The sequence below is a fragment of the Erpetoichthys calabaricus genome, chromosome 15 (genome assembly GCF_900747795.2).
Source record: "Erpetoichthys calabaricus chromosome 15, fErpCal1.3, whole genome shotgun sequence".
NCBI classification, from domain to species: domain Eukaryota; kingdom Metazoa; phylum Chordata; class Cladistia; order Polypteriformes; family Polypteridae; genus Erpetoichthys; species Erpetoichthys calabaricus.
This window is the reverse complement of record NC_041408.2, coordinates 4,526,982-4,550,855: the sequence shown is the minus strand read 5'-3', so window position 1 is coordinate 4,550,855 and position 23,874 is coordinate 4,526,982. Positions and strand designations below refer to the sequence as shown.

The 23,874-nt window shown below is 39.9% G+C and overlaps 1 protein-coding gene across 50 annotated transcripts in view; it reads right to left on the bottom strand.

Annotated features, from left to right (window-relative positions):
* The window catches only part of LOC114666059 (glutamic acid-rich protein), a 38,833-nt gene that overhangs the window by 10,786 nt on the left and 4,173 nt on the right, over positions 1 to 23,874 (bottom strand). The window contains exons 4-8 of one of the 50 annotated variants that reach the window (XM_051919495.1): positions 4,068 to 5,728; positions 3,753 to 3,794; positions 3,552 to 3,632; positions 3,323 to 3,488; positions 2,379 to 3,253 (exon numbers count right to left, since the gene is read on the bottom strand). In XM_051919495.1, the coding sequence (XP_051775455.1) occupies positions 2,379 to 3,253; positions 3,323 to 3,488; positions 3,552 to 3,632; positions 3,753 to 3,794; positions 4,068 to 5,728 (2,825 nt within the window). The other 49 variants (XM_051919497.1, XM_051919496.1, XM_051919463.1 and 46 more) reach the window with 49 other exon arrangements.

The window sequence follows — 23,874 nt, the reverse complement described above, 5'->3', positions numbered from 1 at the left end:
ACAGTAATTAACATGAATAAAACTGAAGTGGAACATTTTACCAAAAACAAGAAACAGGGACAGGGTGCGAAACACAAAATTCCAGGAAGTAATGGTAATATATAGCATATAGGTGTCCTTTTTTTTCCTTTTTCTTTTAATTGTTATAAATGTTTGTTTCTAAACATATTAAACAATTAACCTAATAAGGAAGTTAAAGGAGTACTAAACCCCCCAATTTTTTTTTTTTAATCATACCCCATGTGCAAGGGTGAATCAAAATGCAATTTGGAAAATTACACGGTAACTACAATAAACAGAAGCTGACACAGTACAACACATTCACAGTGGCTTATGGGTAGTTCAAACACATGTAGTGCTCAGCCCTTAGTCTACTTGAAGCCAAGGTCAAATGAACATGGATGCTCAGCTGTGGGAGTACATCATTGTTTCATTCTCTCTATCTAAAGAAATCTCACTAAGGAGTGTTGTTCAACAATATTGCAATCCTACAGTGAAGCGTCCATGTTCATCTGACCTTGGTTTCAACTAGATAGATAGATAGATACTTTAGACTAACAGCAGAGCGCTGTACTGTGCATGTTCAAACTACCCAGAAGTCATTGTGAATGTGTTGCATTGCGTCATCTTGTATAAGTTAGTTACATTGTCATTTTTGATTTGCATTTAGTTTTTTGATTTACCCTTGTAGTTTCAGTGCCCTGCAGTATCCAATTCTGGAAAATGGTGGACAAATGTGAGAAATGTCCATGAGTGAAAAAAAGTTAACTCTCTCATAACTCTTCGCATAATCCACATGTCTGATATCCATTCGTATGGCCAATCTGTGCAAAATGTGTGCATTTTTTGCTAACATATTCCTGAAATCTTTGCATTGAATGTCACTCCCACAGTTCAGTGCTTTTGAATTAAAGACAGGATTCATGACCAATGGATGAGGTGGAAAGGCAAATCTTTTAATTCAAATGAGACATTCAGTACATGGTTTTCCAGAAGTAACTGAAAATATTTTAGCAAAAGGTGCACACATTTTGCACAGTTTGACTAAGTTATGTGACTTTTCATTGTTCAAATTGTTTTATGGTTGTCCACAATTGATCATCACAGAGCAACATTGTGTTGGAGTATTCAATATTTAATTTCTCCAAGAAAGCATAAGATTAATTTTTTTTTTTTCGGCTGCAGCTACGAACTATATGGGGTAACATTTAAAAAATATATAATTTTTTGGGTGTAATTCTTTAATGTCTGACAATAAGTCATTTTAAAATGCAGGGAAGCAGTATTGGCATGACCTTGCTCGGGGACATTTATGACTGATCAAGATAAGACTTTTGCATGCAGGTGTTTAGCATCTAGCTGAAAGTCAGGGGTACATTCGCTGGAAACCATCAATCTTTGTGAATGACTAATAAGAGAAGTCTATACCAGAGGTATCCATAATTTACTGAAAGTGCTCTGGCAGTCTGCAAGAATCCACTGATGGCACAGAAACAGAGAGGTGTCATAAGCTGCACATTGGGGCAAAATTCCAGTTTGTTGTTGTTTCCAGCTCTTCTTGCACCAGACCAAGGAGGGTTATTATTTCACCCCTGGGCAGCCAGTATTTCTCTGTTAATTATTGATTACGGAGTATTTTAAGTCTCTCAGGAAATGCTCCCCAGAACAAGATGGAACTGACTGTTGACTGGTCAGTGCTGCCTGCGCATAGTCCTTGGAGAACGTCACACCCACTACTCCAAGAGGTGTGAAGGACTAGATAGTTGAGGCCAACAAATGCCTGCTACTCCCTGCTGTTTTCCATCCTGAGTAGGTAAGGCCATTTTCTCTCACCATACAAAAGCCATGCAGTAGCCTAGACCAAGCTGGACCAGAGACAAATCAACACAATAAGGGAGAGAACCACTTGATAGCAAGGACATGGACGCGGGACGAACTGCTGCTTAGGTGGTTGAAGGTATTTTGGTTATGCTTCTTTTACTCAATTATTTACATTTTGGATACAATTAGTTAAGTTCATAATAAAAGTGTCATTTTCTGTCCTGCCTTACTGTTCTGTCTTGTGTGATGATGTAGATTTAAAAGAGTGTGTGATACTGGAGGTCTAACACAGACCCACATGAAACTATAACCTTTGCTAAAACACAGATGTGACTTCCATCTATGTAGTTATGGAAAATCTTGCATAAAATCTAGTTATGCACAGCTGAATGGCTGGATTTTTACTAAAAAAATGAGTTTGGTCATTCCATCCACGTGGAGCAATTGGCCTTCTCCCTTTTCTCTTTCATTTCTCCTGACTTCTAGAAAACTGTTGTGTGGACTCTCTCAAATCTCAGTTTTAAATGAATGCAGTTTAAAACAAAACATCATCTCACCTCTTCTTGTGTTAAAGGTTTCTGATGGAGACTCTTCAATTCCCCTCTTAACTCATGGTGACTTTGCTTCTCTTCTGACTCGGTGTCCGGGAATGGAACAGACTTTTTATAATTTAACAGCTTTGCAAGCTCATCCATCCTGTTACTGCCATATTGCCTCTTCTCTGGGAAACTATGCGCAGAGAGGTAATTCCTTTTCTCCTCCTGTTCCCAGTATGGCATACTGTCATGCCTCTTGTCCCACCAGTCTTCTTCTTCAAGGTCTCCATACTGGCGCTTGGCATCTAGTCGTCTATTTTCTTCACGTCCAAGGTTACTTGCTCTTAGGTTATTTTGAACATTGTAACTTTTAGGCCACCATAGCTGCCTCAAATATGGATGTTGTGGATGTTGCCTATTGGTAGATTTCTCCTTATAGGTCCATTGATTGGGATTTGAGGTTTCTACATCATGGAAGGCATTTTCATCATCTTCCCTGTCTTGTTCATCTTCACTCTGGTAATTGTTTGCTTCCTCACTGTACTGTACATTTTTCCAAGGAAGATGCCTCTTCCTAAAATCCTCATTGCTGTTGTCCATTGAAATGTGCCTTTTATCTTCTATCAGGTGCCTTTTTTCTGGTGGTTCTTCACTTTCTTCTGAGTGATGGTGCTTCTCTTCAATAGAGAAGTGTCTTTCCTCTTCCTCACTTTCTTCTGAGTGGTGACGCTTGGCCTCATTATGATGTCTCTTGTCCTCTTCTTCCTCTCTGTCTGGCTCAACACTTTCCTCTGAGTAATGGCGCTTTGCTTCATTGTGATGTCTTTTTGTCTCCTCTTCCTCACTTTCTCCTGAGTGATGCCGTTTGGCTTCATGGTGATGTCTCTTTTCCAACTCTTCCTTGCTTTCTTCCGAGTGGTGACGCTTGGCTTCATGGTGATGTCTCTTTTCCTCCTCTTCCTCACTTTCTCCTGAGTGGTGGCGCTTGGCTTCATGGTGATGTCTCTTTTCCTCCTCTTCCTCACTTTCTCCTGAGTGATGCCGTTTGGCTTCATGGTGATGTCTCTTTTCCTCCTCTTCCTCACTTTCTTCTGAGTGGTGGTGCTTGGCTTCATGATGATGTCTCTTTTCCTCATCTTCCTCACTTTCTCCTGAGTGATGCCGTTTGGCTTCATGGTGATGTCTCTTTTCCACCTCTTCCTCACTTTCTTCTGAGTGGTGGCGCTTGGCTTCATGATGATGTCTCTTTTCCTCATCTTCCTCACTTTCTCCTGAGTGATGCCGTTTGGATTCATGGTGATGTCTCTTTCCCACCTCTTCCTCGCTTTCTTCTGCGTGGTGGCGCTTGGCTTCATGATGATGTCTGTCTTCCTCTTCTTCCTCATTTTCTCCTGCATGATGGCGTTTGGCTTCAAGGTGATGTCTCTTTTCCTCCTCCTCTTCACTTTCTTCTGAGTGGTGCCGCTTGGCTTCATGGTGAGGTCTCTCTTCCTCCTCTTCCTCGCTTTCTTCTGGGTGCTGGCGCTTGGCTTCGTGATGAGGTCTCTCTTCCTCGCTTTCTTCTGGGTGATGTCGCTTAAATTTTGCCTGTTCTTCTTCACTTTCTTGTGAGTGGTGATGCTTAGCTTTGCTATGATCCTTTTCATTGTCTTCCTCACTTTCTTCTAAGTGGTGGCGCTTAGCTTCATGGTGATGTCTCTTTTGTTCCACTTCCTCACTTTCTTCTGAGTGGTGGCGCTTGTCTTCATGGTGCTTCTTTTCCTTGCCCTCCTCCTCCTCTTCCTGACTTTCCTCAGAATGGTAATGCTTTTCTTTCTCATATTGCTGTTTTTCTTCTTTTTCTTCACTCTCTTCTTCCTCCTCCTCCTCCTGTCTTTCCTCAGAGTGGTGTCGTTTTACATAACTATGATGTCTTTGTTCCTCTTCATCACTCCCTTCTGAGTGGTGGCGTTTGACTTCATGGTGTTGTCTCTTTGTTTCTTCTTCCTTGTCTTCTAAAGGATGGCTTTTCTTTTTAGAGTAATGCTGTTGTGTTCCGTCTTCTTCGTGATCTTCTAAACTGCTACGTTTTTTACGTTGTTTTTCCTCTTCTCCTGCTTTGTCTTCATCACTGAGATGATGCCTTTTTTTGATCTCCTCTTCACTTTCTTTTGAGTCATCCCGTTTTGCCTCGGAATATTGCTTATCTCCTGCCATGTCCTCGCTTTTCTTTAAGTTATCTTGATGAGGCTGCCTTTCTTCCTCTGCCTCACTTTCTTCAGAATGCTGTCTCTTTTTTTCATCATGATTATGTTGTTCTTCCTGCTCATCACTAACATCAGCTTCATGCCTTTTCTGTTCGTGCTGCTGATCTTGTTCTTCCTCATTTTCTTCCCCACCAGTGTAATGACCCAACTTGTCACGTTCATGGTTGCCGTTTCTTTCTTCTTCGCTATGGTGTTTTTCACTTTCTTCTTGTCTCTTCTCATCGGTGTGTTCCTCGTTTCCTTCTTCCTCACCGTCTTCAAAATGGGACTTTTTTTTATCACTATGTCTTTCCTCTTCACTTTCTTCTGAGTGGTGTCTCTTTTCATCATAATGTCTTTTCTCCGTGTCTGGCTTGGTGATTTGCTCAGATGAATATTTTTTTCCTTCCCAATGATCCTCCTCTTCCCCTTGCTGTAGGTTCCTTTTTTCTTCTGACATTGACTCATTAGACTTTTCCCCAACATGTTCTTCAGAGGAATGATTCCTTTTATGTTTCCTGTAATAGATCTTACGAACCCGGTAACGCCGCTTTTCTCTGTCTTCACTTTCTGCTGGTTCGTTTGAGCTCCTAGGATGCTGCTGGGTTTCAAGGCCTTGTTCCTCGCCGGAGTCCTCTTCACCTCTCTTGTAGTGATTTGTATAAATACCGTCGGTCACATCCTGAGAATTGTCATAGCTTTCACCTCTCTTATAGTGACTTGTATAAATACCGTCTGTTACATCCTGCGAATTGTCATAGCTTTCAGATCTCTTGTAGTGACCTGCATAAATACCATCGGTCACATCCTGCGAATTTTCATAGCTTTCGTCTCTCTTTTCTTCTGGCTGATCCTGTTTCAGATCATCTTCCCTGCTCAGAGGATGTCTTTTAGTTTCTTTCTCATGGTGTCTTCTTTCTTCTGCACTGCTGCTTTCTTCACCTGTTTCTTCTTTGTGGTTTCTCTCGTCTTTCTCTTTGTAATGTCTTTTGTCATATTCTTTCTGTTGTCTTCTAGCCTCTTCAGATTCGTTTTTGTTAACTTCTTCCTGGTGTCTTTTTATGTCCTCTACTTGTTCTTCCTTGTTGCCTTCGTCTGATTTTAATGGCTCTTCATCGATCTTTTCGGTGGTTTCATGTTTCGGACCTAAATATAAAGAGAGTGATATGATGTCTGTTATTGAGAACTTTGTGATGATTTTATTTATCTAACCATCTTTCCATTTCTTGAGCCCACCATATTCCAATAACCTGATAGCACCCAACACACATTCCACAATACTACCATTTTTTAGGATTATTTTTTTGCAGTGTGTAAATTTTTTGTGCCAACATTATTACAATGTGAAAAGAAATATTTTTATGACCGTATTCAAAATATTTATACTAAGAAAACTGCACAGTGAAAGCTATTTCTCACTCTTTTAGGGTTTTTGAATATTATGATTGTGATTATTAATGTGGTTGGGCAGTTACACTTACCATTTGGCATTTTGAATTTTTTTTTTTTTTTTTTTACCACTTTTGCCATGTTGTTTGCAGGGTGGCAGCCATTTTATACGTTTCCTCCATAAGCAAGGTGTGTAAAGTCTTCAGAGTGACAAATGATACGTTGTCACTTGGGTCTCCTCTTTATCAGCAATTATAAATAACACTATAATAGCTGTACTTTATTTTCTTGGTCGTCTTGTTACAAAATTTTGCCACATTTTACAAATTTTGATTTCTGGTTCTCATTTCAATGTTCTTATTATACTCTCCTGGTTTACGATCCTTGCTTGCCTCTCTACTAAGTCTTACATCCTGGACCTTATCTTTTGCTGTTTTTGCCACTCTTTTCTGTCTTATGGAATGATAAATTAAGAAACTATGAAACAACCAGGTTTTCTCCCACTATAATAATAATAATTATAATTCTTTGCATTTATATAGTGCTTTTCTCACTACTCAAAGTGCTCAGCAATTGCAGGTTAAGGGCCTTGCGCAAGGGCACAACAGAGCAGAGTCCTTTTTTGGCATTTACGGGATTCAAACCGGCAACCTTCCGATTGCCAGTGTAGATCCATAGCCTCACAGCCACCACTTCGCCTAGAAGTTCTGCTTCTTGTCACATATATAGCAAATCCACAACCATCCATCCATTATCCAACCTGCTATATCCTAACTACATCTATACAGCTATATCACTGGGGTCTGCTGGAGCCAATCCCAGCCAACACAGGGCACAAGGCAGGTGCCAGGCAGGGCACCAGCCCACCGCAGGGAGCACACACACAATTTAGAATCGCCAATGCACCTAAACCAGAGTACCCAGAGGAAACCCACGCAGACACTGGAGAACATGCAAACTCCATGCAGGGAGGACCTGGGAAGCGAACCCGGGTCTCCTAACTGCGAGACAGCAGCGCTACCCACTGCACCACCGTGTCGCCCAAATCCACCACCAAGTAATACATATTTTAGGGATCTAAATAAATAATAATCACAAAAAAAAAAAAACTAAAGTCTAGAACTTCTACCACAGAAGCACATTTGTTACTTTGGAATTCTTCTTCCTTTTCGTTTTTAAATTTATAGTCCGTTCATGAATGGTGCCATTTTGTGCTTATTCACATTCCACAGGCACTTTAATAACTCCCATCATTAACAGAAACCCGGTTTCAAAAATGCTATATTGTTATACCTTGGTACAGAAACCAGGGTATTGGTCTCTGAGAAACTGCGTTAACATGTGTAGGTTTCTTTGCAAATAGCCTGGTTATTTGGCCATGTAAACCCTTAAACGGGTTAGTTAAGGATTTCATTGTCTGCGCATGTGTTAGCTTTACACACACAACCAGCAGCCACAAAAACAAATTTCCTGAGGCAAATAGTCAGGCGATCAGATTATTCCTTATCCTGGTTGAAATAATCTGTCACAATATATTTCAGAAATCATTAAATTTACATTGATGAGCTAAACGTTCAGGGCTGAGCTTGGCAGCACCATCTTGGGAGCAGTGTGGGGGGTAACACATTAAAAGCTATGTGCATTATGTAGTCGGATTACTTTTTGAAGTAACAATCTAACACAATACTCGTTTTATCAAAATAAAAATTACTGCATTTTTATTATCGTCCCAGCAAAACGTATAAGGCAAGAAGCCAACGTACCGGTAAGCCGCTCCTTTGCAGTGCTCAGTCACATGGCCAAGCAGAACATGGTGTGCCGCATGCAATCCGGTGTCAGAAACATCTTGATATACCGTCCAGTGTAGTTTTATCAAGCTGTTTGCTATAGCTACATTGAAACAGCATGATCAGGTGACGCAGTGGACAGTGTTCAAACCAGGAGACATCGGTGGCTCAGGTCGAGAATGTGTTAAAGGGGCTGAATGTTGTTTACTTCCAAGCACACAAAGGACTTAAACATAATTATAAAACACAAAAAAAAATGATCACGTTTGGCCGTGTCTCTGGTCAGTTTCATGAAGGTTCATATAAGAGTTTAGGATTTAATAGCAAATGCTGTCCACTGAACTGTATTGAAAGAAGAAAAGTAACGCATTACATTTTATAATAAGTAACTATATGACACACTGTATTTACTTTGCTTTTTTTTTTATATATAATGTAATGAGTAATGTAAGTAAGGATACTTTTAAAAGTAACATTTCCAACACTGCTCAGGAGACGGACTCCATGCTTGTTTTCAGATTCACGGTGATGGTTGGTGATGTTTAATCTTTTTTTTTTTTTTTTTTTTTAAGCACATTTTTATGACATTGGAGTGTTTGGTCAAAAGAGAAAGAACTCCATTAATGGACTTGTGCCTGCAAAGAGGATTTTTTTTTTTAATTTTAAAGAAACCAATTTTCTGCCTTAATTCCGGTTTTGTGTGTGCATGTAAATGCACTCTGACACTTGCTGTTCCGGTCAACTGGACATTACTGTGTTTACAATGGTGGTGCACTGTCTGCTTTGTTCAAATCTCTGAGTAAATAACACAGAAAGTTCATGTTGCTTTAGTAAGGTGTTTTTGTTTTTTTTTTGTTTGTTTGTTTGAATGTTTCAGATCCTAGCAAGGTTTTTGAGTTGAAGTTTTGATTACAGTTTTGGGCTTTGGCGTTTTGACTTTGCTGTTCTTTTTTTTTTTTGGTTCTCAACATGGCCCGTTTTGGAACATAATGCTGTCTCCTGGTCCTTTTCATAACTCTGTTTCTGCTCCTTAGATACTGGCAGCCCATTAGTATAACCTGGATGGGGTAGGTTCCTCCTTTTGTGGAGGTCTCACGTAGTCAGCCATTTTACAGCCCGACTGTCTGTGCCACACTACTTTATTTATATGCAGTTCGGGTCTCTTCCTATTTCTCCATTATATTTGGTATGTATAACAACTGCCACCTCATCCCGCGGTGGCTCCTGACGTGAGCCTGCTGCTGTCAATAGGGTACGCTCTGACCTCTGTGACCGGGACTTGGACTAAGTGAGCGTGAGAGTTATTTATTTAACAATCACATAAACTCTACAGCTTTTGTATACCTTGCACTTTGGACACACTTCTACAAAAAAGGCCTGTATTTCAATGTATAGCTTTTATACTCCCATTAAGGATAAATTCCATGCCTCTGAAGCCCAGAAATGTCACTCAGTTGAATGCAGATTCGACTTTAATTTTGTAGGCCTGTCACCTGAAACTGCCTCTTACCCAGTTGATGAATTACTCTGTTGACTTTAGTCCTCCGCATCTGCCTGCTCCGCCGGATGTATTTCAGCACATTGTGTATTCTTTTTAAAGCACTTAAGAGTGCTCACTGTCAAAGGTATAATTGCCGTAAATTAACCCCAACAGCCGTGAAACTTCTTATTTGCTGTAAAGGGTCACATCAAACCCTTTTGCCATATTATGAGAGAGGTAAACAATCAGGCTAACGTGAAGAAAGCCAAATACGTGATGCTTCTCGGTCTTTGACGTCCTCTCCCATTGCCACCGCACTGCAGACCTGCAGCTGGCCTCCCCGTGCATTTTATTAACGTCTCTTAATACAATCTTTTGTTCGTCACATGGATGCTAGGGGCATATTTACAGGACAGGAAAGAAAAGCAGTTGTCACTAGAATAGCCTTCTTATAATACAGAAAGCAAATGTTATGATAGACAGACATTGTGAAACCTTTAGTGATTTTATTTATTTATTTATTTTTTTAAACTTTGGGGAATCGGTTTCTGACATTTTGTGTTCAAATTCATTCATAACTCGTGGTCGGCCTTAAATTGTCAGTCTGAGGCACCAAGAAGGATTCTGTATTCCTTCTTGTATATTACCTCTCTGATTAAAAATACGTCTTTTTCTTAAATGTTCTTTATCATCAGTCCATCTCAATCTACAGTAGGTCTACCTACTCCCGGTCTCTTCCTGTATTAAATGTTCATTAAACGTTTGGCCCATCTCTTTTCATTCCTCCTGCTCACATGAACAAACCATTGACAATATCCGCTGTTTCACCCAGTCTCCCCATTATTTCTTCATTGCATACTCTTATCTTGCCGTTGAGCAGAGGCCCTTAACCTGAAAATTGCCCTCCGGGTGTTATACAATGACTGACCCTGTGCTCTGACACACCCCCACCCCCCCAATGCCCCAAAGGTCAAGCGAAAAGACCATCTCCTATCAGGAAATAATAATAAAGTATATCATCATCATCTGATTTCATGCATCCGTCTGTAACATTTCATCTTCTACATTGTAAAAAAAAAAAAAAAAAAAAACAAAATTTACGGTAAACTGGTAGCTGTGGTTGCCAGAATTTTAATACTTTTAGGCCTACAGTATAACTTTATAGGAAGTAACTGTTTTTTTTTCTTTATAACATATTACAATAGAAGTCAACGTTTAATGATAACCTGAAATCCAAGCACTGTGATAAATATGTCAGTCATTAAACCATTAGAAAATGTTGTCAGGATCAAATACCAGTACAGTGATCCCTCTCTATATCGCGCTTCAACTTTCGCGGCTTCACTCCATCATGGATTTTAAATGTAAGCATATCTAAATAATAATAATAAATTTTATTTATATTGCACTTTATATTTATATATCACACATTTTTTGCTGGTTCGCTGATTTCTGCGGACAGTGGGTCTTTTAATTTCTGGTACATGCTTCCTCAGTTGGTTTGCCCAGTTGATTTCATACAAGGGACGCTATTGGCAGATGGCTGAGAAGCTACCCAATCAGAGCACGTATTACGTATTAAATAAAACTCCTCAATGATATACGATATGCTTCCCACGCCACGCGGTGCTTCGCATACTTGAAAGCCAAACAGCACGTATTGATTTTTGATTGTTTGCTTTTCTCTGTCTTTCTCACTCTCTCTGACATTCTCTGCTCCTGACGCGCACTCCTTTGAAGAGGAAGATATGTTTGCATTCTTTTAATTGTGAGACGGAACTGTCATCTCTGTCTTGACATGGAGCACAGTTTAAACTTTTGACTAAAAGGTGTTATTTCATGTCTAGAGGGCTCTAATAATGTTAAAAAAAAACGTATTTAGAAGGCAGTAAACAGGTTTTCTATGCTCTAACTGCGAAAATATTCGATTTTATAAATAAAGAATCCTATTTCACGGAAATACATTTATCGCGGTAGAGTCTGGAACAGATTAACCATGATAAACAAGGGTTTACTGTACACAGTCTGCATCAGTAAAGTAACAGCCACCAAATGCAAACGTGTTGTATTATTTAGTTACTAGACAAAGAGCCCGTTTCGACAATGTAAGATGAAATGGGCACGAGTTTGTGTCAGCAGTGTATGACGAACAAATGATAAGTAACGAAAAAGTTGTTTTGTAATGATTGTAGTCCGCTTTACTCATTACTGTAGAGGCTTGTACTCTTAGTTGATGAATTTTCCAGGCCTATAGTATAATATTGAATGATGAATGTTCCAGTACAATATAGAACAGTAATAAGTATAAGCACCACAAACCTGATATAGGTGTATTGAATGAATGCGTAATTGAATCAGAATGCGTAATTAGGCCTAGAGCTGTAGTCGAAATCGCCTTTCAGGCCTCTAGAGCTTTAAACGAAGTCACCTTTCTCTTTGAATTTTTGCGGCCGTAAATCTGCCGCCTGCCGTAATGTTAGGGTTGGATGTCGGTGTCATGTGAGGTTTTTCGGGCAGCTGGGCAGAAGGTGACTGCGCATTCGGCTTCGGACGGACGTGAGTGAGTGAGGAGGCAGGCGAATTATGTATTAAGATGAAAGTTGAAAAAGAATTCAACGTTTAAGGAAGTTATGGCACATTGTCTGGTGGAGAAGTAAAGTTTGCTTTTGTGGCATTTGGTGTCCTACGTGCATTTAAAAAGCCTTGTATATTCTGTAATGACCAGCACACCCTTGTTGAATGTAGAAAAATCAAATCAAACTGCCACATAAAGAAAGAACTGACTTTTTAAAATCTAAAGGTTTATGGTTTCGTTGTCTCAAACAGGGGCACCTTAGTAAGAATTGTAAAGAGAGAATGAAATGTCAGACATGTTCTTTGCAGCACCCAGATATCCTGCAGATCAAAAAGAGATTGGAGCGACATCTTCGGCTACAGCCAATGTGGCAACACCTACTGAAAGCAAGGTCGCCGTACCCGTGCCAGTTTATCGAGTACAACCCACCGTAAATCGGCTTCCATAACCTCAAAGAACCTTCAGCATGCAAGGAAAAAGAAGTCTGCTAACTTGAAGTTTATTTTCCTTACAGCACAAAGGTATGCGGTCCACCGGGAACAATATGGTACAAGGGGGAGTGTCCTTATGCAAATATCGTAACTTCAGTTTTACTGTGCTTTACTGTTTTACATTTTACGGTTGTTTACTTTAACTACTTAAGTTTTTTGCTGTAAAATTTAAAAGCGATTCTTTTTTTTTTTTTCTTCAGTGTAACCGTAGTGTATGTTGCATACTTTGAAGGTAGAAAAAAAATTTTTTTTTCTTTTTATATACAGAACTTGGCTGTAAAAAATAATGAAATATATTGTTTAAGATATTGTACAGGTAATTTACAGTAGAATATAAGGTAACTTTCCTTTTTTTTTCCAGAAAATGTATTTTCCTTTCACCATTCACAGCATTTTTACAGTTAAATTTACTGACATTTTTACAGTGTGCCTTCAATGTCCTTAGCTCGGAGCCAAAGAACAAGACTGAGCGAACACATCGCACCCACTGTTCGACTGACAACCGTATCCCAGCCATTTTGAAATGCAGGGCAGGTGCTGCCATCAATCGGCAACAAAAATAATTTTTTGTGAATTCTCTATGTAATAAACTTAAGTTATATAGTGTAATGAAAATTGCATAATTAGATCTGGACCACCTTATATATGTATTTAAACATCCATGTTGTTTCTGTTCAATTTTGCTTATTTCCTATTCAGCCTGTGAACGGTAAGTGTTTATAGTTGGCTGGCACCAGTGGCACAGGAGGCTTTGGGCCATTCTGCCAACCCAACTCCCAATCACAGTACCTCCTTGTCTTTCCGTACTGCTTTATAATAATATTCAGACATATCAGAATTGTAATTCTACATAGGCCCCTGTGGAATGTTGTTTCATTCCACCACAGGCCAGACTCAGTTTAGTTGCCAACCTGCACATCTAAACGTTTAGCCATTCTAGTCATTGAAAGTTCCTTACAACTTTCCTTTTAGACTTCTGCAACGTATAGACAAATTAATATATCACATGCAGCATTTAACGGCTTGGTGAACTAATCATCTGTTCTTATTTTATTTTGGCAGAAGATACGCTTATATAAGAGCTAGTGGAGCTCAAGGCCATCTAATGAAAATGAAAGCGCTTTGGTTGAATAGGCAGCTCAGGGCTATAAGCAAAACAAAAGACAAATAATGAAGTGCAAGCAATGGCCTTTAGACATAAGGCATCAACAGAAAAATGTTAAGTCACAATAAGCGAGGAAAGAACTAAAAGAGATAAAGAAGTTTATAAAAATGGAAAGAAAAGACGATTCTTCCCCATGTGGTATTATGTGGAGGCATTAGATGCTTTTAACACATTATGTCTCCTTTAAGGTAATCAAGAACATTCCACGATTGTCACCTCAGCTGCTTTAAGCCTTTCAGAGTTTTCTTTGGGCTTTTAACAAAAGTTTTATAGGTTTTGAACATAAATCTATTTCTGACATTTGTTTTAGGTTAGTTTTCACACTGTTCATTTTTTTTGTGTGTGTTCCCCCACAGTGCCATGCTGTTCTCCCATATCGAATTTTTGTTGACTGTTACTATGACAACTTCCTGTTTATCTGAGATTTGAAAAGATTCATTAGTGCCGTTTTTATCACTAATGACTCTTGAGTATGTTTTCTTGTCTAACCCCAAAAATTTAAATCGACATTCTTAGTTATCACAATTTTTATTTATATATACTAGGGGGCTCTGCCCCCTGCTTGCTTCACTCGTCAACCCCCCACGCTAGCCACTTTGCTTTTCTTTCACTCGCTTATGAGGATGTGGATGTACAATTTTAAACAGATTGTTATTTTCATGGGAATTGTTACATATGCATAACAGAACTAACTATTGTACATTACAGCGAGTAATTAACCATATTAAAAAATAGTAAAACGTAATAATTTGAAAGAAAATTATGTTTCATGTTGCGTTAGAGGTATTCGTTGCGTTATACGTTTTCATTCTGTTTGGCTTTGAAATTAACATGCAAATACTTTTTAAACTTTTACTGTAAAACTTCAGTAAAAACAGTATTTGGAATTAACTTTTTGTCAATATCGCATTGAATTTTGATTCCGTGTTTGGACTTACATTGTGACAACGCCTCATATAACTGCCTGTGAGTGAATATCGTTTCTTTCTCTCTAATAAATAAACCGAAAAAAAGAATGTTTGTCCCTGTGATTTGTCATAGCAAAAGCTATTCTAACGGGAAACTGTAAACGTTTTGATACAAATGGCATATCAAGATCTCCTTTGGTGTCTCATGTTAGATGGACTCTATTACCTTTCTTGTCTCCTGTTAAAATTTTACATGTTAGAATTGTTCTACCAGTTTTCAATACAACTAATCTTGTCCTATTGCATAGCCCATCCTTCTTTCAACAGTACTTTGGCAAGTGGAAGACCGAACGGTGTTAACGCTTGTAGATATTCTACTGGATATTGTAAGTTTTCATCTTCTGCACCATCACCACCAACTGTGTCAGCATAGTCTATTGATATGCATTTAATCAATTTGCCGTGTAACCAATCGACAATTTTCGCGTTAATTCGTTTGACTTCATCGTTTCTCGATGCTAGGATTGCCCGTGTACTCATTTCTCCTGTTGATAACCCTTCAGGATGAAATTCTTCAAGAATTGGACACGTCTTCTTTTATAGGGAACTTAAAGTGAGGAAAATGTAAAAATGTATGAGAGCTGAGAGCAGGAACTGTGTGTGACAAAAGCATTCACACCAAGGTGAGAGGACCACGGGCGTGAGCCGTTAACCTGAAATGGTTGAGAGGAGGACAGGACTTGAAAAAGTCTCATGGCAATAGTCTCGTCTCAGGATTTTCTTTTATAATTGAGAGATAATATACTATAGTAGAATATATATATATATAATATATAACAAAATATGTTCTACTGCTCTACAGTATATTATATATAGTACTATACTATATATATTATATCTATACTAATAAAAGGCAAAGCCCTCACTGACTCACTCATCACTAACTCTCCAACTTCCCATGTAGGTAGAAGGCTGACATTTGGCAGGCTCATTCCTTACAGCTTACTTACAAAAGTTAAGCAGGTTGCATTTCGAAATTCTACACGTAACAGTCGACAACGTCCGCCATGTTAAACTGTCTTATTTATGGCCCCATCTTCACGAAATTTGGTAGGCGGCTTCTCTGCGCTAACTGAAACCGATGTACGTACTTATTTCTGTGGTATGACACCACTGTCTGCCACCATATTAAACTTTCCAACGGTCTTTGTTACTTAATGGGCCCATCTTCAAGAAATTTGGTACGCGGGTTCCCAACGCTAACTGAATCCTACTTACGTACATATATACATCCATAGCCTGCAGCTCGGTCCACACTCTGAATCTTCCAGGCACTCCTGAGCATACTCTAATTTTGAAGGTTGGGGCTGAGAAACTTACAGCCACCGAAACTTTGTAATGGCACGAGACTTCAGGTCACATGCCTGCAAAAGAACCTAATTGAGGCAACTATTTTTACTGGCGGTGGCTCAGGGGAGAGAGTTTTTATTCCTCGTATCCCCGTTATACCCTCTGATCTCACGTTTCAATTCAAACGCCTCCAATTTCCAGTAAGGCTCTGCTTCGCAATGACAATTAATAAGTCTCAGGGACATACCCTACAAAAGGTTGGCATTGATTTGAGGCAAGATTGCTTTTCACATGGCCAACTATACGTTGCATGCTCAAGAGTAAACTCCGCGCACAGCTTGGTTATATTACAACCGGAGGGGCAATACAAAAGAGATCCTTAACAAATAATTAAAGCAGTACTTCGCCGCTGCGAAGCGCGGGTATCTTGCTAGTCATATATATAACCTAAAAAACAGGTACCGGAATTGGCCAGACTTCTCCTAAGTTTTGTCTTTTCATTAAGTCTTTCGTTATCTTCAGGTGCCATGACAAAAAAATCAAAAGGCGAATTTTAAAACTTAGTTACTTTGATTCAATCTTCAGTTAGGTTGCATTTCACACATCCAACTTGAGAGTGAACTGGAAATTCTCATTATTATCCACGGGAGTTACATGCCAGAAAAACCCCACAGAAACAAGAACCGTGGATACTGAAGTATTGATCCAATAGGAAAAGCGAGGTTAGGTTTCGCCAGACCCTATTCACTGTTCACTTTTTCTACCCACTACCATAAACGCATAATTTTATGTACCAAAAATTGGCTAAACTCATCCTAACGCGTTTGCGCTTAATAAAGGAGTTTTTCCCCCCCAAGTACTCTTAACACCAAGTTTTGCTGCCATTCTTGAAATGTAATGAATTTATCTGAAAACAGAGGAAAATGCAGAGAACACATGGAATATTATTGGAATGTAGGGACTTGTTAACACCATCAGAAGCCATGAAAACAAGACTGCAGCTTCTGTGGAGTTTGTGACTGTCGCGCGATACGCCTCTCAGAATTTTTTTTCTACTATGAAGAGGTGCAAGTAGACAGCAGTTGTTATGAAATTAATTATATTTTTATAAAAGCGGATAACAAAATGACCAGGCAGGGAGAATTTACTGTAGCAATAAACATCCGAGGGTCCTTTCTACGGTTTGTTTTTGTTTTTTCTTATTGTGTTCTGTTTAGTGATAGAGGAAGCTGAAATGCGTTTCCAAGAAGAATTTAACTTTAGCAATTTTTGCTTTAATTTTTTTGAGTACGTGTTTTGCCTCTGGGTTCTCGTTTGTTCATGCGGAGCTCTCTGACTAACATTTAGTCAGAGACTTTTATTAGCCTTACAGCTTTTCTCTTTCTTACCTTCTCATACTTCTTCACTCACGTTGCTTACTCCGTGTACTTTGTAGTAATGGGCGAGAAAAATTTTTAATTTTATTTTTTTATCCAAATCGGGGAGTTTTTTATGATCTAATACAACGGCAAACAATGCGGAAACAACATCCATTGTAAAAAGAAAACTAAATCTGGCGTGTCATATAATCCACATGTCGGCTATCTAGTCATATGCTTAGAAGCACATGCTTTTTTTGCTAATATTTTGTTAAATACATACTTTCTGGAAAAATCGGCATATATCATAAACAGAAACTACAATGCACATGGGAGTAACTTTTTTCAGCTGTCTTTCCGTCTCATTCTTTGGTTAAGAATTTCTGGTTTTAACCCAAGCTTTGCTTTGGACTACGTCCCTTCTTCTGGTCTGCTGTTTTTCATCCCAAACGATAACACCTGTGGCAGCACCATAGGTACAGAAGTTGTAAAAACGCGTACACAGGATCCATACTGTGTCTCGAGTCTGTATGCAAGTCCAAGGCCAAGCCCAGTGAAGTTTCATCCAAAATTTCAAGTGATATTTCGGTCCTATGAGCTCCGGCGAATGTCCGGTTTGGTGTTGGCCGGTTGATTCCAGAAGTGGGCTCATGCAGATTGCCCGACTCATGCAGTGCTGCCATTGATCCTAAATCTCAACACTGACGGTCTGGTCTCTCTGATCAGGTGGGTTTACTCCTAACGGCTAGCTCACCTCTCTGTCTCGCTCTCTCGTTTCCAGCATTCAACTTGTTTCTAACTCGAGAGAAGACTTTCACGTAAAGCAGTCAGGAGATGAAGCAAGCTCAAAGAGTATGTGTTCATTTTTCTGGTAAGGAATCTCATAATCTTTTACGCGAATTAGATCACCTAACGCAAAAAATCAAACGTCGACAGTCAGTAGAGGAGTCAAAAAATGACTTTTAGGGGCACTTATTCAAATTTGCATTCCAAGCGTTAATTCGATTCAAACTTAAATAAGAAGGAAACGCTTGTGATGACCTTTGAACTTGGCGACATCACGTGTCACACAGTCCAAGGGAATCCTGGGAAATCGCCTAGACAGCGGCTAATGCGAAACTCACAAAATGCTGGCGCCTGCAAGATTATAACATGGCATCGCGCAAAGATGATAAAAAAAAAAAGAAATGTACAAATCTTTCAGGAATCAAGATAGCAAGAAATAAAAGAACTGAATTCCTTAAGGTCAAAATTCCAATTTAGATGCATAGAAGTCCAAAAAACATTTATAGAAGTGGCATTAAAAAATGTTAAAATACACCAATCATAAGATAAAGTAACATGAAAGCCTTCAAAGATGAACACAAAACTTAGAGAAGGTGCAGCACACTGAGCGACAGTCCACTCCAGCGCCCCAAATACTCGGTCAGCCGTAAAGCGAAGCCTAAAGGGGCAGAAAGAAACCAAATGGCAGTGACAGGAGTGAAAGGAACGGATTAGCGGATTCTGTCTTATCTCTGTGGCAAGAGCCGCATCTAATAAAATGGTCTGAATGTCAAACTTACTCCACCGATCAAAAGCTAAAACTGCAAATTGTTCTGACTGGCGTGTAGCGTCATTTATTATCAGTCGGATCTCAAGTAGAGAATTAGGGCAAGGGTGACATAATCACGTTAGGGGATTAAATTAAAACAAACTAAAATTATGAGCAGCGGGAAGGTGTTGTGAACACTGCAGTCTGAGCCATTCACAGTGTGGATAATCAAGACCACCGCATGACCTCGAGAAGAACTGCATATCAAACGCCGCTCTAAAATGTGCAGGCTTTGCTCATATCCAGATAGCGGCCCTTCTGTTTTCCGTGCCTACTCTGACAGCGTGGATTGTAATGCCAGCTCACAAGATGGGCGTACGAACATAAGAACTGATTGAGGTCTCTCAATCAACTAACACACACACCTATACATATCCAAACAAAATGAAGTGGCTGAGGACAAACGCACTTAACGGAACATGGCCTCAGCTACTTAACCAGCCAGTATTTATGTCCCCAAACACTGGCAGTGTTGTGCTTTAAACTGCACACACTCTGGTGTGATATCCCCCCCCCCCTACGCTGGAAAAGCAGCGAAAAAGAAGGTCAGATCGGCCAAAATACTCCCGGTGTCTCCATCACATAAACACTTGCATGTCTGTTGTAAGACTAACACACCAGTAATGGCGCACTGCTATAACGATGACGTACAGGGAATACACTTGACTTATAGTCCTCAGACTCTTTGTACGTTTAGCTTTCATTTGCTCAGAGGTCGATGCCCTTGCTACTTCCTGAGCAGCTCTTCTTCTTCTCTCCACCCTAGCGGCCCGCATTTTCTCTTCTTCCGTCGACATCTTTTTGCGTCAAAACTGATTAAGTGGGTGTTTGTGTTGCAGTTCCTTAGTACGTTTTCCTTAATTTTTCACTTAAGCTGGCAGTTAAGTCTTCAATCTGCCTCAAGAATGATTTAAAATATGAAGAGGTAGGGGAAGTGATGGCTAAGGTGGTGGAGATGAGAACGGCGCCTGTACGCATGTCCCACACAGCAGCCAAGAGTTGATTCAACAATAAAATAAGAATAACCTTGGAGGTCAATCATCACCCTGAAAGCGGACAGTAGACGTCATGTAGTGTATGTGTACCAAAGTTCAGGTCAATAGCTCAAAACGGTTTGCGAGCGACAGGTGATTTATAATCCTGGACAGACAGACAGCCACGGTAGCGTATTATGAAAGACCAGTAACGGCGCATGGCTGTAACGATAACGTGCAGTGAATCCACTTGACTTGAGCATTCATAGTTTTCAGACTCTCTCTCTGTCCGTTTTATCATTCGTTTGTTCAGAGGTCGATGCGCTTGCTGTTTCCTGAGCAGCTCTTCTCTTCTCCACCCTAGCGGCCCGCTTCTTCTGTTGTCATCTTTTCACGTTAAAACTGATTAAGTCGATGTTTGTGTTGCAATTACTTAGTACGTTTTTCTTTAATTTTTTCATTTAAGCTGGTACTCAAGTCTTCAATCTGCCTCAAGAATGATTTAAGATATGAAGATGTATGGATGAGAACGGCGAAGGTGGTAGGGATGAGAATCGCACCCGTACACATGCACCACACGGCCGCCCTGCTGCCCACTGCCGAGAGTTAATTCTACAATAAAATAAAAAGAAGAATAACCTTGGGGTTCAATCAACACCCCGAAAGCGGACAGTAGACGTCACATAGTGTATGTGTACCAAATCTCAGGTCAAACGGTTTGCGAGCGACAGATGATTTAAAATCCTGGACAGACAAACTGACAGCCATGGTAGCGTATTATATATTAAAGATTTTTAGAAGTCGTCGTGTTTTTTGAGGATTACATTTACAGTGTTTATTTTTCATTCACATCTTCAGCAGAAACCGTGACCCTGTGTTCGGATTCAGCGGGTTGGAAAATGGATGGATGGATGGATCTTGTTTTTCTTCATTGACACAATGTAAGGTAGAACCATAACGTGACCACATTCTTCACACCAGTGACGCCACAAGGATGACGCAGTAAAGCCGCAACAGTCGCAACGTGCGCTGTACCCCTCGCTGGCTACACACGAAATACTGAAAGTTCTTCTCTTGTTAGTAGGCCCTTGTGCAGTCTGAAGTTCTGTTCTCAACTTCGCTTTGCTTTTGACTACTGAGTGCCACCTCGTTCTTTTAGTCCAGTTCTGTTTTTGGTTTTGCAGCTTTGACCTCGGCCTTGCATGGCTGCGTCTCCTGCTCATCCTTTAATTTCTCACACTAATCACGGGACACACGACGCCTACTGTGACACGTGACATCGGTTTAGTTTCAGACAATATATGGACAGAGTGAAACGAATGGGAATTCAGGGTTTAGCTTATGTTTTAGGCAGAATCTCAACCCTGGTTTAACTGTAGCATTATGTATTGTGTTCTTTTTGTTAATCTTTAAATGTTATTTTTTTGTATATTTATATTTCTGTTATGTTTTCAATATATTATTTGAGCAGTAGATTTTTTTTTTTTTTTTTTTAAACCATATACAGTGGAACCTCTGGTCATGAACATCTCAGAACACGTACAAATCGGGTTACGACCAAAAAGTTTGCCAAAGTTTTGCATCTGTTCATGACCACACACACGGGTGATGAACAAGCCAGTTTCCCTTCCGGTTCGTACGCGCCGGTGATTTCCGCTCGTGTTCAGTCTCTCCCTGTACAGTACATTGTTCTCGGTCAGACGTGCGTCGCACAGAGGGACTCTCCCTCAAAACTGTAATCTCTTCTCCACCCAGTTCCTCCTCACTTCCCTCATGCCCAAACTCGACTCATGCAAGGTTAGTTTTCTTGGTTGTTTATGGTTAGTTTTTGTATAAATTAATGATTTTTCAAATGTTCATTTTTTTCCCTGTGCTTAAAACTCATTAAATAAAGTGTTTACAGCGATCGGTTCATAAGACCATTAGCGTGAACTCTTGCAATGTTAGTTTTCTCTGTTCGAGGTTTTCTCCGTGTTATTCAATGTTTTTACATTTAGTTTACTCTTTACACTGTGCATGCTATGGTATAATTAACTATTTTTGTGCTTAAAAATCTTTAAAAAAATATATATTTACATTCAGCTTGTGCGGTCCGGAATGGATTAATTGTATTTACATACAATCCTATGGGGGGAAATTGCTTTGGGTTGCGACCAGAGTTTTGGAACGAATTACGGTCGTGACCCGAGGTTTCACTGTATGCATTTTATTTATTTGTGTGTTGTTGTGTTTAGTTATGTGTCTCATGTTAGATGGACTCCATTACCTTTCTTGTCGCCTGTTAAAATTTTACATGTCAGAATTGTTTGACCAATTTTCAATACAACTGATCTTGTCCTATTGCATAGCCCATCACTCGGACATAAATTACACAATTACATTACAATACGTTCTTCATTCTACAGTAACTCGGCCGGTGGAAGACCGAATGGTGTTAACACTTGTAGATATTCTTCGTGATATTGTAAGTTTTCGTCTTCCACACCATCACCACCAACTGTGTCAGCGGAGTCTATTGATACGCATTTAACCAATTTGCCTTGTAACCGATCGACAATTTTCACGTTAATTCATTTGACTTCGTTTCTCATTGCTAGGATTACCCGTGTTCTCATTTTTTCTGTTGATAACCCTTTGTGATGAAATTCTTTAATAAGATTTTCATAATAAGTCTTCTTCTTTTATTGGGAACTTAAAGTGAGGAAAACGTTAAAATTTTATAAGAGCTGAGAGAGCAGGAACTGTCTGGCAAAAGCATTTACACCAATGAGAGGTGAGAGGACCGCGGGTGTGGGTCGTTAACTGGAACTGGTTGAGAGGAGGGTGGGACTTCAAAAAATCTCTTGGCGATGGTCTCATCTCCTCTCAAGGTTTTCTTTATATAATATACAGAGAGATTTAGTCTTGCCCTTATTACTAGCTGGGATTTGATGATGATGATGATGTCTCCCTCTAGTGGGCATTATTGGAAGTGCTTTTGGAACTTATTGGGACTTCTTTGGGAACGAATGCCAGTCCATGACAATTCTATGTAATATGAACAAAAACAATTGTAGTTAATTTTTGTTTCTCACCACATTTTTGTTGGTTCTAAATGATAGGCAGCTCAGCTATCAGATCATTTAACCATTAAATTACTGTCAAATTTAATTTGTGATTTACTGTCCTCCAACCGTCTAATATCAATCACCATTATTCCAGTTCAGGTTCACTAGAAGGGTCTAGAAGCCAGGCAAGAGCCAGCCTTGGACAGTGTGCCAGTCTATGGCAGGGCATTTACCCGCACACCCTAGCAATGTTAAACTTTCCAACTAACTAAGCTAACCTACAAATCTAGATTGCACAATATTATACATTGGATCCGATGTTCATGTCGCTTACTACACGTCATATACTTCAATGTCTTGTCTTGTTTGTGTTTTTATTTTATTATTTGCACTTCATGTTGTTTCACTGTGGACCCTGAGCTTCACAATTTCGTCTATCTGTATACTTGTATGTGGTTGAGATGACAAAGTTCGCTTTAATCTTGAAATCTTTGGGATCTGGAAAAAATAAAAACGGATGGAGAACACGCAGATAAAAACTGGGCCAGGAATTTGAACCCTGGAACAGTGCCACCTCCTGCACTAATGCCAATTGAAAGATTACGGTTTATGCCACCCAACAATTATTGGACTACACCTTGGAAGACCAAAAAAGCTGGAATAAGTAACCGAATGCAATGTGTTGTCGTACAGCGCTCTTCACGGAGTGCAAGTGCAGAGCAATATAAAATATGTTGGTAACTTGTAGTAATGGGCGGCACGGTGGCGCAGTGGGTAGCGCTGCTGCCTCGCAGTTGGGACACCTGGGGACCTGGGTTCGCTTCCCAGGTTCTCCCCGTGTCAGCGTGGGTTTCCTCCGGGCGCTCCGGTTTCCTCCCACAGTCCAAAGACATGCAGGTTAGGTGGATTGGCGATTCTAAATTGGCCCTAGTGTGTGCTTGGTGTGTGGATGTGTTTGTGTGTGTCCTGCGGTGGGTTGGCACCCTGCCCAGGATTGTTTCCTGCCTTGTGCCCTGTGTTGGCTGGGATTGGCTCCAGCAGACCCCCGTGACCCTGTGTTCGGATTCAGCGGGTTGGAAAATGGATGGATGGAACTTGTAGTAATTGGTGCTAACGCGCAAAGAAAATGAAAAGATAGATTAATACTTAAAAAAAAAAACAATATAAACACACT